Source organism: Solanum verrucosum, unplaced genomic scaffold (assembly GCF_900185275.1).
Source record: "Solanum verrucosum unplaced genomic scaffold, falcon-dt-bn FXZP01000259.1, whole genome shotgun sequence".
NCBI lineage: Eukaryota > Viridiplantae > Streptophyta > Magnoliopsida > Solanales > Solanaceae > Solanum > Solanum verrucosum.
The window spans coordinates 933,538-948,927 of NW_026019973.1; the positions used below are offsets into that span (position 1 = coordinate 933,538).

Consider the following 15,390-nt stretch of genomic DNA (forward strand, 5'->3'; position numbering starts at 1 on the left):
TTTTATGTGTGTCTGGGAGCACTTAAGGAAGCTTTTAAATCGGGTTGTAGGCCATTAATTAGCCTAGATGGTTGTTGGCTAAAAGTCACAGACGGAGGAAATTTATTATCTGCCGTGGCAATAGATCCAAATGATTGTATATTTCCAATTGCTTATGCTGTGATAGCTAAAACAGAGAGTAAAGAAACATGGAGCTGGTTTATTGACAATCTTGGATATGATTTAGACATCAGAAACAGTCACCACATTGCCTTTATGTCTGACAGGCAAAAAGTGTTAAAAATCTTTTATATTTTTTGTTCTTTTTCTGTTTAACATACATATGTTACTACTTTGTTTCTTATGTAGGGTCTGATTGGAGCTGTAAAAGATTTGTTTCCGGAAGCTGAACATAGAAATTGTGTTAGACACATGTATCAGAACTTCAAGCAAAAACATAAAGGCAAAGCTTTGAAGGATTTGGTATGGAATGCTGCTAGGGCAAGTAATAAGGTAATCTTCCAGAAATGCATGGAAGCACTTTATCAAGAGGACAAAGCGGCAAGAGAGTGGTTCAATAACCCAGAAAGGCCATTTCAAAGTTGGACTAGAGCATTGTTTAGAACAAATACAAAATGTGATATGTTACTCAACAACTTGTGGGAAAGCTTTAACAGGTAATTAATTAAATACTTTCATCCACTTATTTTTTGGTCATCACGCTGTTATTTATGCCTTTAGGTAATTGCATAAGTTACATTGTCAGACTGAGGTTGTCTTCGAAAATATCGACTGATAAGTTTCTTGTTAGGATGGTGTTGTTTTCTGTTATTTTTGATTATGTTGATCACCTTTATCGACTGGTGTATGTTAAGTTGGAGTAAGGTCTATGCACACTTTATCTCTTAGACCTTACTTGTGAGATTACACTGAGTATCTAGTTGTTGTAGTTATTAGTTTACAATATGTATTACTAATGTAGCACTTATTTTAGGTATATACTTGATGCTAGAGATAAAGCTATTATTACAATGCTATAAATGATAAAAAACAAGTTGATGAAAAGAATGTACAAGAAAAGAGAGTGGATTGCAAAGTCTGATAGTTCAATTTGCCCAAAAATTGTGAAAAAAATGAACAAGATTAGCAAGGAAGCAATTTGGTTTAAAACTGATTATTCAGGGGGACCAAGAGTCTCGGTAGATGGTCTTGGTGGAGTTAATATTGTTGACATGAAGGCAAAGAGTTGTACATGTAGAAGATGAGAACTTACTGGACTACCATGTCCTCATGCATATGCATGTATTATTGAAAATAGTGAAAGAGTGGAGGATTATGTGGATACATTCTACACAATTGAAACTTTCAAGAATGTATATTCACATTACATAAATCCAACAAATCCAGAAGATCACTGGCCTGAGGTTGTGGATTGTGGAGAGGTAATACCACCTAAAATTGTGAAGAAAAAGCGAGGAAGAAAGCCCAAATCAACGAAAAAAGAGCCTAAAGAATTAGAGAAGAAAAAGAAGGCTGAAGCTGTAGGAAAAGCTGAAAAAAGAGCTGAGCAGAAGTCTGAAAAAAGGCGACCTCAAAAGTTATCCAAAAAAGGTTCTACGCAGGTTATGTGTTCGATTTGCAAAAAGTATGGACATAATGCAAGAGGACATTATAAATTTGTCAAAGCCGGAGAATCATCTTCAAGCCATTATTTGGAGGCTATAAGTCCAGCTGAAGAAGCTTCAAATGACGGGGATTATTTAAATATGTATAGCCCGGAGATGTGGAATAATAATCACCAAGGATTGAATTTGGCATATCAGTCGACCATAAATCAGGTAATCATTGTTTTAAAGTTAATACAATTTGAATGCTTTCTCTACCATTATCTTTAGTTCTTTTTTTTTTCTTTTTGTTCACAAGGCACCAATTGAAGAACAGGTAACAGTTGTTCAAACTGATGTAGTGGCTGCTCAAGGTGTTGATGAAGTTGCAATTAAAGGCATCGAAACTACTAGACTATCTCATACTTCTAAGAGAGGCAGACTCTTTAAGAGAAAAGTCATGAAGGAGTACATTGTTGAAGTTCAGAAGAAGAAGAAGAAGATTGGAAATCATAGCAAAGTATAGAAATTATCTTTGTAATTTTTTGTGGTTATGTGAGACACCTATTATAACCCTAAATATTGTTGTCGTTCTTTTTTTTTTTTTGCTAACAATGGTGCTCATAACAGTAGTATGCAATATATTTTTTAGAAATGCTCTAATGTTACTTGTTTTTTGCTTATTTATATTGGAATTGATGTACAAGTATGATTATGTCACATGGTGGACACGGGAGGCAATATAGTATGTGCCATTGAATTTAACATTTATTTCCAACGTTGATTATAATTTTTAAAATGTTGTTGATAAGAAAGAAATTTTGATTGAAATAGTCCAAAAAAAAAAAAAAGAGTTATGGATTTTATTGCAAAAACAGGATTTAAGAGGGGAACACATAAAAATGAATAAATTTTATAATTTTGTTTATTTGTGGGGTCCATGATTACATGATATTAAAATAAATTAATTTTATAATTTTATTTATTTATGGGGTCCACGATGACATGGCATAAAAAATAATTTATTTTGCCATGTCAGATTTATTTTGGTGACAAATATAGTTTAATGATTTTAGAAGATAAAAGTGTAAAGTTGAGTGATTTTAGTGATACAAAATAAAGTTTAGTGACTTTACAAGATAATTTCTCATAGTTCAGTGACCTTTTAAGATATTAACTCGTATATATAACTTTGGCCCTAAAATAAAAGGTAAAATGGACAAAATGGTTTAGCATGTTTGGGAGTATGCAAAAATTATTTTTCAAAATTTTAAAAAGTTTTTCTTTTCTCAAAAGTACAATGAGAAAATATACTCGGAAGGAACTATAAAAAAAATCGGTCAAATATTAATTGTTGCTCAAAAGTACTTTTTAAATTGATTAGTCAAACACAAACTGATTCTCACCAAAACGCATTTCATTTTTCTTAAAAGAACTTTTGAAAAAAAATGATTCTAAAAGTTTGGCAACAGACTAATCAATTTTAGAATTATGTTAGTGATTGAGTTTTTTTTTAAATAAACAATCATGAAAATTACTAGTACTGCAGTTTGATTTGTTAATCATTAGTAATTTTTAACATGCGTATGACCGAGTTTACCATACCTCCATCCCCTTATTTTAGACAATCGTAATATTTGGTTACGTTCTACCATTATATGCATACCATATGTATTATAGTTATTTCTGAATTATCAACTACAGCTAATGCATTGAAACCACTACTGGCTGAGTGGACTATATGACGGAAGCGCAACACACCAAATTTACTATCACTAAAGATCCAAAATGTGTACAAGACGACTAGAATTTTTGGTTTGACTGTTCCAGTTTTTTGGATGTATTTTTTAGTTAAAATTTAACAAAATTACCAACTCCTCTAGTTCTAGTTATGGCGAGATGGATGAGATTCCTTCACCATTATCTTGAGTTCAAGCTCTGCGTGAAGAAATTCTTGGTTCGGAATAATCGAGCCAGCAGATACCACTTATAGGACTGACAAATGTAATTATACCATAAGCACTCCAAGATAGTCTTAAGAAAGTTGGGCATAAAAGAATAGCCAATACATTTACTCATCACGCAAAGCTTGGGCAAAATAGTTGTACACATAATTCAGCCTTATTACATTGTTACACACATAAAATAGGTAGCTTCTTAATTATTTTTTTACATAGTCAAAGCCAAGCCATGAGACACTGAAATATTCTTAGTAGTGACAAGGTGAGTAGCAGTAGCAAGCATATTTTGCCCAGTAATATTTGTGACCCCATGGTTTGTACTTCTTACAAATACCATATTTAGCTCCATAGTAGTGCTTGCAATGATAACTACATTTGTAAGAGTATTGACAAGGTCCATTCCACTTGTCACTTTTTTTGCAACAGTATTTCCCTTCTGCCATTTGTATTTCTGCAATAATGAGAAAATTGGAAACTCATGGTATGTACTTGAGATAGCAAATTTATCATATTTCCTAATAAATTTTATTTCCTAAAAAAGTAAGTATGTTAAAAGTTCGTAATTTTAAACAAATCATTATATTTAGTAGCTATATAATCATGTTTGACTAGTCACAAAAATTAACAAGATTTTAAAAAAATAATAATTCATAATGTTAATAAAATCATTATATTTGGTAGCCATAGAATCATGTCGTTAATTCTTGACTCACCAGTTGCAGCAACAAGGAAGAGGCAAAGGAGGAGGGCGAGAAAAGTAGTGTACTTTGCCATATCTCTTATATTTTTGTTGATTTCTTGGTGATGAAACAAACACTTGATGAAATGATGGTATTTATAGTGTTGGAAGCTCATGTTGTCAACTTAATTCCATTTGATTTGTTCAAGGATTACGTTGATGTTTGCTTTATTAATTATAAGATGGATAATTAAAGTGACAGTACATCAGGTACAAAGAATTTGTCCAACACAACTAACATTTCTTTACCTGAAAAAGAATTTGAATTGATCAAAGAGCCATTTGAGTTATATAATCTTCTACTAATTGATCAATTCTATATCGCCACAAATTCCTTTTATGAGGTCACCATCCCTTTGTGCTAATACATGTTATTTTAACAATTACCTAATATATTGAAGAACCGAGTTTTTCAAATATCAAACAAGAAGTAAATTGCAGAATATAAGAACACGAGAAAGTTTATTGGGAAAAACGCTTTGTTTGAGAGAGTAAACATCATGACCTATCTTAGATAGATGGGTTTACCTAAAAAATTTCACGAAGTCAACCAGTATATTACAAGCCAAGACTACAAGTCTATTCCCCTATTATTCAGGAAAGTCAAAACAAAAACATCAGAATTGATAACCTACAATGTTTCTTCTTGAAAGCATATAGGCTACGGTATAAGGTCAGGGTAAGATCTCGGGTCGGGGTTGGGGATCAAGTTGGGATCGGGTCGTGGTCGAGTCTTGGGTCAAGATCAGATCTCGGGTCGGGATTGGGTCTTGGGTAGGGGTCTCGGGTCGAGGTCAGAATCTTGGGTTGGTGGGGTCTCGATTCAGTTGTCATTGTCGAATCAAGGTTTAGAAATCGAAAATCAAGTGTCGATGTCAAGGTTGGATCAAGGTTCGGGGTCAGAGTCTAGGGTCGGGGTCTCAGGTTTAGATTGTGGTTGGGTTAAGGTCTCATGTCGAGGTTGGGGTCGAGTCGGGTCTTGGATTGGAGTCAGAGTCGGGTCTCCGATTGAGGTCAAGCTCGGGTCTCTGGTCGAGGTCGGGTCTCACGTCAAGGTTAGATCTTGATTCGGGGTCGAGGGTCGAGGTCGGGGTCGTAGTCAGGTCTAGAGTCAGGATCGAGGTCGGGTCTCCGGTCGGGGTTGGGTTTGGGGCCGGGGTCTGGTGTCTTGGTCAGATGTGGGATTCATTATCGAGGTTGGTTTCCAAAAGAGAAACTATTTTCCTAAAACGAATTTTCTACTCTCTAGTTAAAAACAAAAGATATTTTCTAATAAAAATATTTTTTCATTCACCAATCACACACTAGAAAATATTTTCCACTTACCAACTAAACATAAGAAAATAAGTTAAAACCAACTTATTTTCCAAGAAAACATTTTCTTTCATACCAAACACACCCCAAATTCTAAAACCTTAAAACGACATCTAAGATCTTCAAAATTGTCTTAGTGATTTCAGTATTATGTCTTTTATTAATTAAAAGTGGTTCTTTTATTGTTTTGTTGATCATATTATTGTTGTTTTCGGGTAATGAATGTTATTTACTAATGCATGTCTTTATTATTTTACGAGATTCAAATTCGAGGACAAATTGTTTCAAAGAGAAAGGAATCATAGCATCCACAGTGGCATACCTCCATTAAAGTTCATGATGAGTTTAATGATGAGGCAATGATAGTCATTAAATCATTACTCAATTATATTTAGAGGTTTCATAGGTAGATAGATAGTTATGCTTCAGTTTGACGTCCTTTGTCAATGATTTCAGTATTATGACATACGTTAATGAAATTTGTTTCTTTTAAAAGAATTCCCTTCAAATGCTTTTAAACTATATTTTCGCTCATGTCTATATGTATGCCATGTCTAATGCTATATTATAGGTATGCTCAGACCATCAATGGCATTGAGTATCAATCTCTCATAAAGTCTAGGCTTGGGGCGTGATAAATACACATGTATGTCTATGTTGGTCTACTTCTATTTAGACTGAACTGGCTCTGGCTTAGAAGACGGAATTTCATGAGATGTAACAAAAGTCGTAGAGATAAAAGTAGGACTAAGACTAGATGAACTGATATGCTGGCATTCTCTTCCAACTCCGTATCCTAACTCAGGGAAAACTATCTCTAGATGGCAAAGTGAAAAGTCGAATTGATCTAGAAGCGAGGAAGACCCATTCATGTTCTATTCTATGCCATGCCGCAAATTCAGTATACCAATGTTAACGAGTCATGTAGTTATTATTCATTTTAGCTTAGACTTTCATGGTACTTTACACAATAAGAATTCGTATAGAAAAAAAACCTTAGTTCACATCAATTAATACTCATAGAACGCATACAATACAGTTGCTCATCACCCAAAGCCTGGCCAAAATGGTTTCACACATAAATCAGCCTTATTACATTATATTACACACATAAAATAAATAGCTTCTTAATTATTTGTTTACATAGTCAAAGCCATGCCATGAGACACTGGAAGATTCTTAGTAGTGGCAAGGTGAGTAGCAGTAGCAAGCATATTTTGCCCAGTAATATTTGTGACCCCATGGTTTGTACTTCTTACATATACCATATTTAGCTCCATAATAATACTTGCAATGATGACTACATTTGTAAGAGTATTGACAAGGTTCATTCCACTTGTCACTTTTTTTCCAACAGTATTTCCCTTCTGCCATTTGTATTTCTGAAAAAAAAAATGAGAAAATTGGAAACTCATGATATGTACTTGAGATAGCAAATTTATCATAATTTGCCTCCTTTTAATTTTATTGGACATGTTTGACTAGTCACAGAGTTTAATAAAAATTAAATATTTTCAAAGTTCGTAATCTGAAACAAATCATTATAGTTGATATCTATAGAATCATGTCATTAATTCTTGACTCACCAGTAGCAACAACAAGGAAGAGGCAAAAGAGGAGGGCGAGAAAAGTAGTGTACTTTGCCATAGCTATTATTTTCTGTTGATTTCTTTGTGATGAGACAAACAATTGAAATGGTGGTATTTATAGTATTGGAAACTCATGTTGTCAACTTAATTCCATTTGATTTGTTCAAGGATTATGTTGGATGTTTTCTTAATTAATTACAAGATGGATAATTAAATTGACATCAAGTACAAAGAATTAGTCTAGCACAATTTGCATTTCTTTAATTGGAAAGAATTTGAATTGATCAAAGAGCCATTTAAGTAATAAATTAGTCTTGTAATAATTGATCAATTCTGTATCTCCAGTACAAATTGCTTTTATGAAGTCATCATCCCTTTATGTTATTTTAGCTATCAAACAAGAAATAAATTGCAGAATATAAGAACACAATAAATTTTACTACAGTAAAGAATCACGACTAGCTCAAAACTTCCCTAAATCAAGCAGTTATAGTATTCTTGTTAGCTTCTAAGATGATGAATTGCTAGTTTTTGGGCTGAGTTAGCTAGTATAATTCTTGTTGACATCCCTATTACTTCGTTAGCCTTATTTTGAGTTTATTCGAGTATAGTATATATTCCTTATTCTTGTTGTTATGATTATTATTGCTCCCATGATCTAGTTATGAGTTGGAATTACCTTGTTATTTGCATAGTTAGTGCCTTAGCCTAGGGTTGGCTAACGTATGCCTTAGACTTTAGCCTTGATTGTTCGTCTAGCTCAGATTTAGGTTAGATGCGACCTTTTAGGTTGGACTTTGACCTTCGAAAACAATTTTTGGTTTTGGTTCTGGCTTCTTTGGGTTTGTTTAATTTCATGTTTTAGATGATTAGTTCTATTCTTTGTGTGATGGATCCTCCGATGTAAGATTCTGGGAAAGATCGTCTCTTGTGTGGTAGTCTTTAGGTGTAAGATTCTAGAAGGGACTAGCTTATTTCGATGTAAAATTTGGGGAGAATGTAGGTTCTCAATGTTTATTCTGATATGTAAGATTTCAGAATTGACTAGTTGTTCCAAGGTAAGATTCTGAGAGATGCTTAGTTTGGTTGTGGCTTTTTCTTTATTTTTTATGTAAGATTCTGAAAAAGACTAGCCATATTTTTGATGTAAAATTCTTGAAGGAGCTAGGTTCGTGTGGATATTCCGATGTCAAATTCTGGGAATGACTGACCCTTCCGATGTAAGATTCCGGAATATGCTAGTCTTTATTGTAGCCATGTAAGATTGTAAGATTACAGGATGAGTTTTGCCTCCTTCGCGACTGTACCAATGTCAGATTTCAATATAAGCTCTTATGTGTATTCGTCAGGCTTATGGGGGTATGGTCATATTATTAATTTCCTCTATCCTGTCTCTTGTATGCACCTTCTAGGCTTATGGGGGTCTAGTTAGGTTTCAGCTAGCCTAGATTACTTAGAATCAATATTAATTTTTCCTTATGCGACTTGAGGCTTATCTTACGATTATTGTTCCCTTATAGCTAACTTACTTACTGTTTTACTTACTCGCATTTTATTATGTTTTTACAATATCGAGCTCGATCGGTCTATGATGCCTACTGTAGGTACCCGTTATTTTGGTACTCATATATACCACACTTTGCAACTCTTTTTCGTGATGTAGATCTGAGCTCTAGTCGATCGCAATCCTCATGCAGTGCAGTTGATAGTCGTAGATTGAGGGTGAGCTTACTAGTGTCTAGAGTTGACTCATCTCTTCTGTATATTTGACTAGTCTTTTTTATTCCGAAAGTTTGTATATTTGTATATGTCTAGTTCTATTCACGGTCTTTTGTAGTAGTTCTATATTGATGCACCAACAAGGGTTGTGGTGGAGTGGTAAGTACTCCTTCATCCTTAATCAAGAGGTCTCGAGTTCGATTTCCCTTGGGTACGGAGTCGCCTTTGTTAGGGAGTGTTTTACCCCCCAATGTGGGACTTTCCGGTGCGAATCCAAATTTAATCGGGATCCAATATGGGTATCGAACACCAGATGGGAAACCAAAAAAAAGTTCTATATTGATGCCTATCAGGCTTTGGGATGGATCTTTTATAGCTTTTGTCGTCTTTCACTATATGTATATATGTAAGCCTTCTTCTTGCATGGTACTTTACACAATAAATATTTATATAGAAAAATATCATAGTTCACATCAATTAAAACTCATAGAAAAGCACACAATACAATTGTCATCACACAAATCTTGGCCAAAATGATTAAACACATAAATCATCCTTATTACATTGTTACACGCATAAAATAGGTAGCATCATAATTATTTGTTTACATAGTCAAAGCCAAGCCATGAGGCTCTGAAAGTTTGTTAGTAGTGGCAAGGTGAGTAACAATAGCAAGCATATTTTGCCCAATAATATTTGTGACCCCATGGTTTGTACTTCTTACAGATACCATATTTAGCTCCATAGTAGTGTTTGCAATGATAACTACATTTGTAAGAGTATTGACAAGGCCCATTCCACTTGTCACTTTTTTTCCAACAATATTTCCCTTCTGCCATTTGTATTTCTGCAAAAAATGAGAAAATTGGAAACCTCATGGTATGTACTTGAGATAGCAAATTTATCATAATTTCTAAATAAATTTTATTTTCTAAAAAAATAAATATTTTAAAAATTCATAATTTTAAACAAATCATTACATTTGGTAGCTATATAATGATGTTTGACTAGTCACAAAATTTAATAAGAAAAAAATATTTTAAAAATTGCTATGGAATCATGTCATTAGAATTCGACTCACCAGTTGCAGCAACAAGGAAGAGGCAAAAGAGGAGGGCGAGAAAAGTAGTGTATTTTGCCATAGCTCTTATTTTCTGTTGATTTCTTGTGGTGAAATCAAACAATTGAAATGGTGGTATTTATAGTGTTGGAAACTCATGTTGTCAACTTAATTCCATTTGATTTGTTCAAGGATTACGTTGGATATTTGATAAATTAGTCATAAGAGATGGATAATTAAATTATGACATATCAGGTACAAAGAATTAGTCCAACAAAATTAGGATTACTTTACTTGTAAAGAATTTGAATTGATCAAAGAGCTTGAGAGATAAAGTCTTCTACTAATTGATCAATTCTATATCTCCACACATTCCTTTAATTTTATGAGTTCAATACCCCTTTGTGTTAATACATGTTATTTTCACAATTGTACCCAAGGTTATGGACTACTTCGTCGAACTCAAGGTTAGTAAGGAATCACACAAAGACTCCATGTTTTTGTTTGTAAGGAAGTATGCAGAAGATGTTCAGGAAAATTAGAGAAATTTCATTTACTAGTATTAACAAGTGTTATTGTTTCGTATTAGAAAAGTGACAATCCATCAGAATGACTACTATTTTTCAAGAATAATTTTGAATGTGTGGCAATAGCTATAGTTAGTCTGCATAGCATCAATGTGGTGCTTTTGATGGTCAAATCTGCTAAATTTTGTTCTTCAAAGCCAAACCAAGTTACATAGCGATTCCAATTCTACTTGGACATAATTTCCTCTTCTTTTTTTTAAAAAAAAAAACAAATTCATACCACTAGACAAAGCGTTAGCAACCTCTTATTAATAATAAAATAAAATCCTCAACGTGAATAAGTACAAACAAGGGTATCGGGTCTCAGGTCAGGGCCATATCTCGGGTCGGAGTCAAGGATTGGGTTGGTGTCGGGTCAGGGTCATGTCACAAGTCAGGGTCTCAGGTCGGGGTCGAGTCTTGGGTCAAGGTTGGATCTTAGGTCGGAGGCGCGTTGTGGCTCGAGTCGAGGTCGGGTCTCAAGTTGGAGTCTTAGTTTCGGGTCTCAATTCGGGTGTTAATGTCAAATCAGGGTTCAAAAATTGAAAATTAAGTGTCGATGTCAAGGTTGGATCAAGGTTTGGGGTCGAGGTCAAGTTTAGGTATTAGGTCGAGGTCTCGGTTGAGTCTCAGATCGGAGTCAGGATCGGGCAGGGGTCAAGGTCTCGGGTCTTGGATCTGTGTCAAGTCTCGGGTGGGGGTTGGATCTTGAGTTAGGGTCAGGGTTGGGCCTCGAGGTCTCAAGTTGAGGTTAAGGTTGGGTTCAGGTCTCGGTTAAGGATTTGTTTAGGTCTCGGGTGGGGGTCGGGGTCGAGGTCTATCACGACCCGAGTCTACACCCTGGACGTGGCCGACACTTAAGAACCATTGCTGGTCCCCAAGTGAACCCTCATCCTGGCTGACTACAAGCAGAAGACTAACCTAAGTATGCAAAAGCTTAAAACTGAATAAAATTCAATAAACTCAACTTTTTAAAAACTTTAACTCAAATGAATAACTTAGAATAAAAATAATATATTCAACTCACCATAAAATAGGCACTTAAGTCTTTAAAATATTTAATAAAATAATACAGACTTCTCAACTATACTGACTATCTATGAAGCCTCTAATTGATAAAGATGGAAGTCGGGACAAGACCCACGACATCCTGACTAAATTGAAAAGTAAATGAAATCCTCCGAAAAATAAAGAGGCTCACCATAGCTAACTCGAACTTCCGGATGTATCAACGAAGCTCCTATTAATGATCCTGAATACCTGTGTCTGCATCATGAGAAGATGCAGGCCAAATGGCTCAGTACGTGGAATGTACAAGTATGCAAGAGGAATTCTAAAGCATAAACATAAGCTTGAAACTTGATAAAAAGGAAACATACTTACCTTTTCTCAAACTTACTCAACTTAAGGAATACTCAAGGATACCCCAAACTACTCAAACTTACTCAACTCAGAAGTACTCAAGGGTAAGATACTCAACTCAGAGATTAGATACTCAACTCAAAGATATGATATTCGACTCTGGGTACTCAACTCAATATGACTGAACTCATTTCAATATAAAGCAATTTAAAACTAGTGCAATATAAAGAAACAAATTGTTTAAAAACATGTTGTCAACTCTGTGTGTATGCAAGGATACAACATAACTCTGAAATGTATGTAAAAATACAATTAACTATGTATATAAGAATACAATAACTTATGTGGGAGATTCTCTAACTGATAACCATCACTATGAGCCTAAGTGATGGTATAACGTTTTACCTCACGTTGCCAAGGACCGTCCTATACCTTGCCATCGGTATAGAACCTGAACTACTAAGTGGATCTACTAGTCTATGCTAAAAGCATCTTAAGGAGTCATCTAAAAAGTATGATCCTTTACTACCCATGATAGCTACATGGTTTATAGAGACTTGAGTTATCTAAACTCGCATCCCCATATCGGTGCTCAATACTACTCCCAAAATATATTTAGCTCATATGTTTGTAAAAACAAAATTCTTTCTATGATTTGAGATAGTTGCTCAAAAACTTAGCTCAAAGGGTATCTTGGAAATTTAGGTTTCCTCTCTTGCTTTATTGTGAAAGCATTTACTCTTTAACTGAAAACTAGCCCAAAGGCTCTTTACTGAAAAACTAGCTCAAAAGCTCTTTACTGAAACACTAGCTCAAAGGCTCTTTTGAAAATCTCAGTTTTCCGTTCTTATTTAAATGTGAAAACATTTTAAACTTTTTTGGGAATACATAGTCCCCATATACTTTTGAAGAAATGAACTTTAACTTTACTCTTTACTGAACTCAAAACTTAAGTCTTAAAACAAAGTTTAAACATTTGTAAAAGACTTCTTAAAATATGGCTCATGCCGAATGATGGGCATGAATGACTCAATGCAAGGTTTTCAATAACTATAGATAGAACTCAATACTTGGAACTCAAGAACTGCAATGATACTACTCATCTCAAGACTATTCGACTTATAGTGTTCATTCAGGATTATGGGCATGAAATGTTCAAATCAAGGACTCAAAGATACTTCGCAAAAGGGATTAGGAACTTAACACTTAAAGGCATAGAGCTTGAAGATACCACTTCTTTGAAGGATGCTCAACTGACAAAGTTCATGCGGAATTATGGGCATGAAACAACTCGACTCGATGGTTTACATAACAATATGGAACTCATGTATGCGAATCTTCTTATTCTCTGACTTACTTCCTCAAAACTTAGTTCAAATCGATAGTTGATCTCAAAGGATTCACAATTGAACTCAAAGGCTTTCTTGAACTCTACTCTTAACTCTCTCTTGAATGTGAATTATGAATTTAAGAGTTATGCTTCATGGTATGAAGGATCTTGTAATGATAAAGTAGACTTATGAATACATTCTCCTCACTTGTACTCACTTGCTCGAGTCTTGAAACAAGTTATTAGAAATTGTAGAAGACTCCTCAAAACGACTTAAAGGGATTTTTTGAAAAATGTTCGAAAGAACTCTCAAGACTTGACTCTCAACTCTACCTTGAATGTGATTTGTGATAGGAAAGGTCTCATGATGTTTATGAATGATTTTAGATAGCTAAACATGAGAAAAAACTGAAAGTCAATATCTGAAAGTGGGTCCGCGACGCGGAGAAGCATTTAAATTTTGGTTTTGAAAATGGATTTTGAGGCAGAACACTCCGTGTCAACTCCGCGACGCGAAACAGAAATTCCCAAATCTGAGAAGTGGCTGCGCGATACGGAGGGGGTTCCAAATTTCGATCGACGAAATTTCTTCTTCGTTTCCTAACCCCAATTCGCCTAACTTCGATTCTTTTTCTCAATCTCTTTTTAGATTTAAATACCTAGCACAAGAACACAAGAATTTAACTCTAACAACTCTTTAAATCGACACAATAACCTCAAGAACTCCTCAATCTCAGCCCAATTCAAGAACAAAAGCAATTTCATGAATACATAACAAGAACATCAAAGCTTCAACTTTCTAGAACGAATTTAACGCTGAAATTAACATAATTGGCATGTGGGTGAACAAACCCAACACTATGGAAGCTTACATACCTGAAAGAATTATCCTCTTGAAGCAACTTGAAGGAAAACCTTTGAAGAAGAACCCTAGCCTTAGTTTTTTCTTGAATTTCTTGAGAGTGGAATCTTTGGAGTGAATGAGAAGATTTAGATTTAAGAAAACTATTTTTCTACACGTTTAGGGCAATTTAGATGACCTCCTAAGGGTTTTTAGGACTAAAATACCCCTAAAGAAATAATTAAAACAAACTGGGAGTCGAAAAGATCTTTCACCAGGCAATGAGGTCCGTATTGGCTCCGCGTCGCGGAGCTGCTGCCAGGTTTGCGCGACGTTAGTAAATTCGTCATAACTTTTTACTCAGAGCTCGGAATTGAGCAGACTCGGTGGCGTTGGAAATATAATTCGAAGACCTTTCCTAAGGTATCTGGTAGCACACCTAAATCATCCTGATCTAGGAGTTATGGTCGTTTGAATTTGACCCAAAACTCATACTTAGCTTAACTTGCAAAATTTCAGATTTTGCTATTTTCAATTTGATTCTTTTTGGAACTCAAGGTGCTACGTCTAGTGACCTTAACACTCAAGAAATTTTAAATTCCTTGCAAAAATCTCACTCGCTACAAATAAGGGTTCGAGTCTTAGTTCAAAAATTTTCTGGGGTGTTACAGGGTCAGAGTCAGAGCTGGGTCTTCAATCGAGGTCAGGCTCAGGTCGTGGTTGGGGTCGAATCTTGAGTTAGGATTAGGGTCGAGTCTCAGTTAGGGGCTAGCATTGTGGACAGATCTAGTTGGGTCGGGTCTCGGGGTCGAGGTCTTGAGTCAAGGTCGGGTCTCAAGTCGGAGTAGGAGTTGGGTCTCGAGCCAAGATCGAGGTCAAGTCTTGAGGCGGGGTTGGGTCTTGGGTCGGGGTCGGGGTTGAATGTCAGATTGATTACCGAGGTTGGTTTCTAAGTAAGAAACTATTTTTCTGTATGTTTCTACTCTGTAGCTAAAAATAAAAGTTGTTTTCTAAAAAAATGTGTTTTATTCACCAATTATACACTAGAAAATATTTTATGGAAAATATTTTCCACTCACCAACCAAGAAACATTTACTAGAAAAACAATTTCCTATGCTGAACACACCCCAAATTCTAAAACCTTAATACAAGCACAATATATTTTTAATACATATTGCAGGCATCATTTTTGCGGGCCTACATTGGTTAGAAATGAGGAAATATATTTGTATTTATATCTGTGGTATCATATTGGCAGAAGTGAAATTTGAGTTTCACATTATCAGCATTTGAAAACATTATCTTATACTCCCTCTATTTTGTTA

The 15,390-nt window shown here is 34.9% G+C and overlaps 2 protein-coding genes and 1 long non-coding RNA gene across 3 annotated transcripts in view; 1 reads left to right on the forward strand and 2 right to left on the reverse strand.

Moving 5' to 3' along the window:
• LOC125817282 (uncharacterized) overlaps positions 1-9,753 on the forward strand; it is a 43,641-nt gene extending 33,888 nt beyond the window's left edge. Inside the window, exon 3 of the long non-coding RNA XR_007442285.1 lies at positions 9,696-9,753. This is a non-coding gene — a long non-coding RNA (uncharacterized LOC125817282). The remainder of the gene's footprint in view (positions 1-9,695) is intronic.
• Positions 3,647-4,324, reverse strand: LOC125817232 (defensin D1-like). Its single transcript, XM_049496777.1, has 2 exons — positions 4,258-4,324; positions 3,647-3,995 (listed from the first exon to the last, which is right to left on the reverse strand). The coding sequence occupies exons 1-2, from the start codon at positions 4,316-4,318 to the stop codon at positions 3,793-3,795; spliced, it is 264 nt and encodes an 87-aa protein (XP_049352734.1). The 5' UTR covers positions 4,319-4,324; the 3' UTR covers positions 3,647-3,792.
• Positions 9,372-10,067, reverse strand: LOC125817234 (defensin D1-like). The gene is made up of 2 exons (XM_049496779.1): positions 9,987-10,067; positions 9,372-9,752 (listed from the first exon to the last, which is right to left on the reverse strand). Exons 1-2 carry the CDS (start codon positions 10,045-10,047, stop codon positions 9,550-9,552), a joined length of 264 nt encoding a protein of 87 aa, XP_049352736.1. The 5' UTR covers positions 10,048-10,067; the 3' UTR covers positions 9,372-9,549.
• Positions 10,068-15,390: the final 5,323 nt, after the last annotated feature.

Coding starts and splice junctions, on each gene's coding strand:
- LOC125817232 (XM_049496777.1), bottom strand. CDS start 4,318: ATGGCAAAGTACACTACTTTTCTCGCCCTCCTCCTTTGCCTCTTCCTT. Junction 3,996..4,257: donor CTTCCTTGTTGCTGCAACTG/GTGAGTCAAGAA, acceptor TCATTATTGCAG/AAATACAAATGGCAGAAGGG.
- LOC125817234 (XM_049496779.1), bottom strand. CDS start 10,047: ATGGCAAAATACACTACTTTTCTCGCCCTCCTCTTTTGCCTCTTCCTT. Junction 9,753..9,986: donor CTTCCTTGTTGCTGCAACTG/GTGAGTCGAATT, acceptor CATTTTTTGCAG/AAATACAAATGGCAGAAGGG.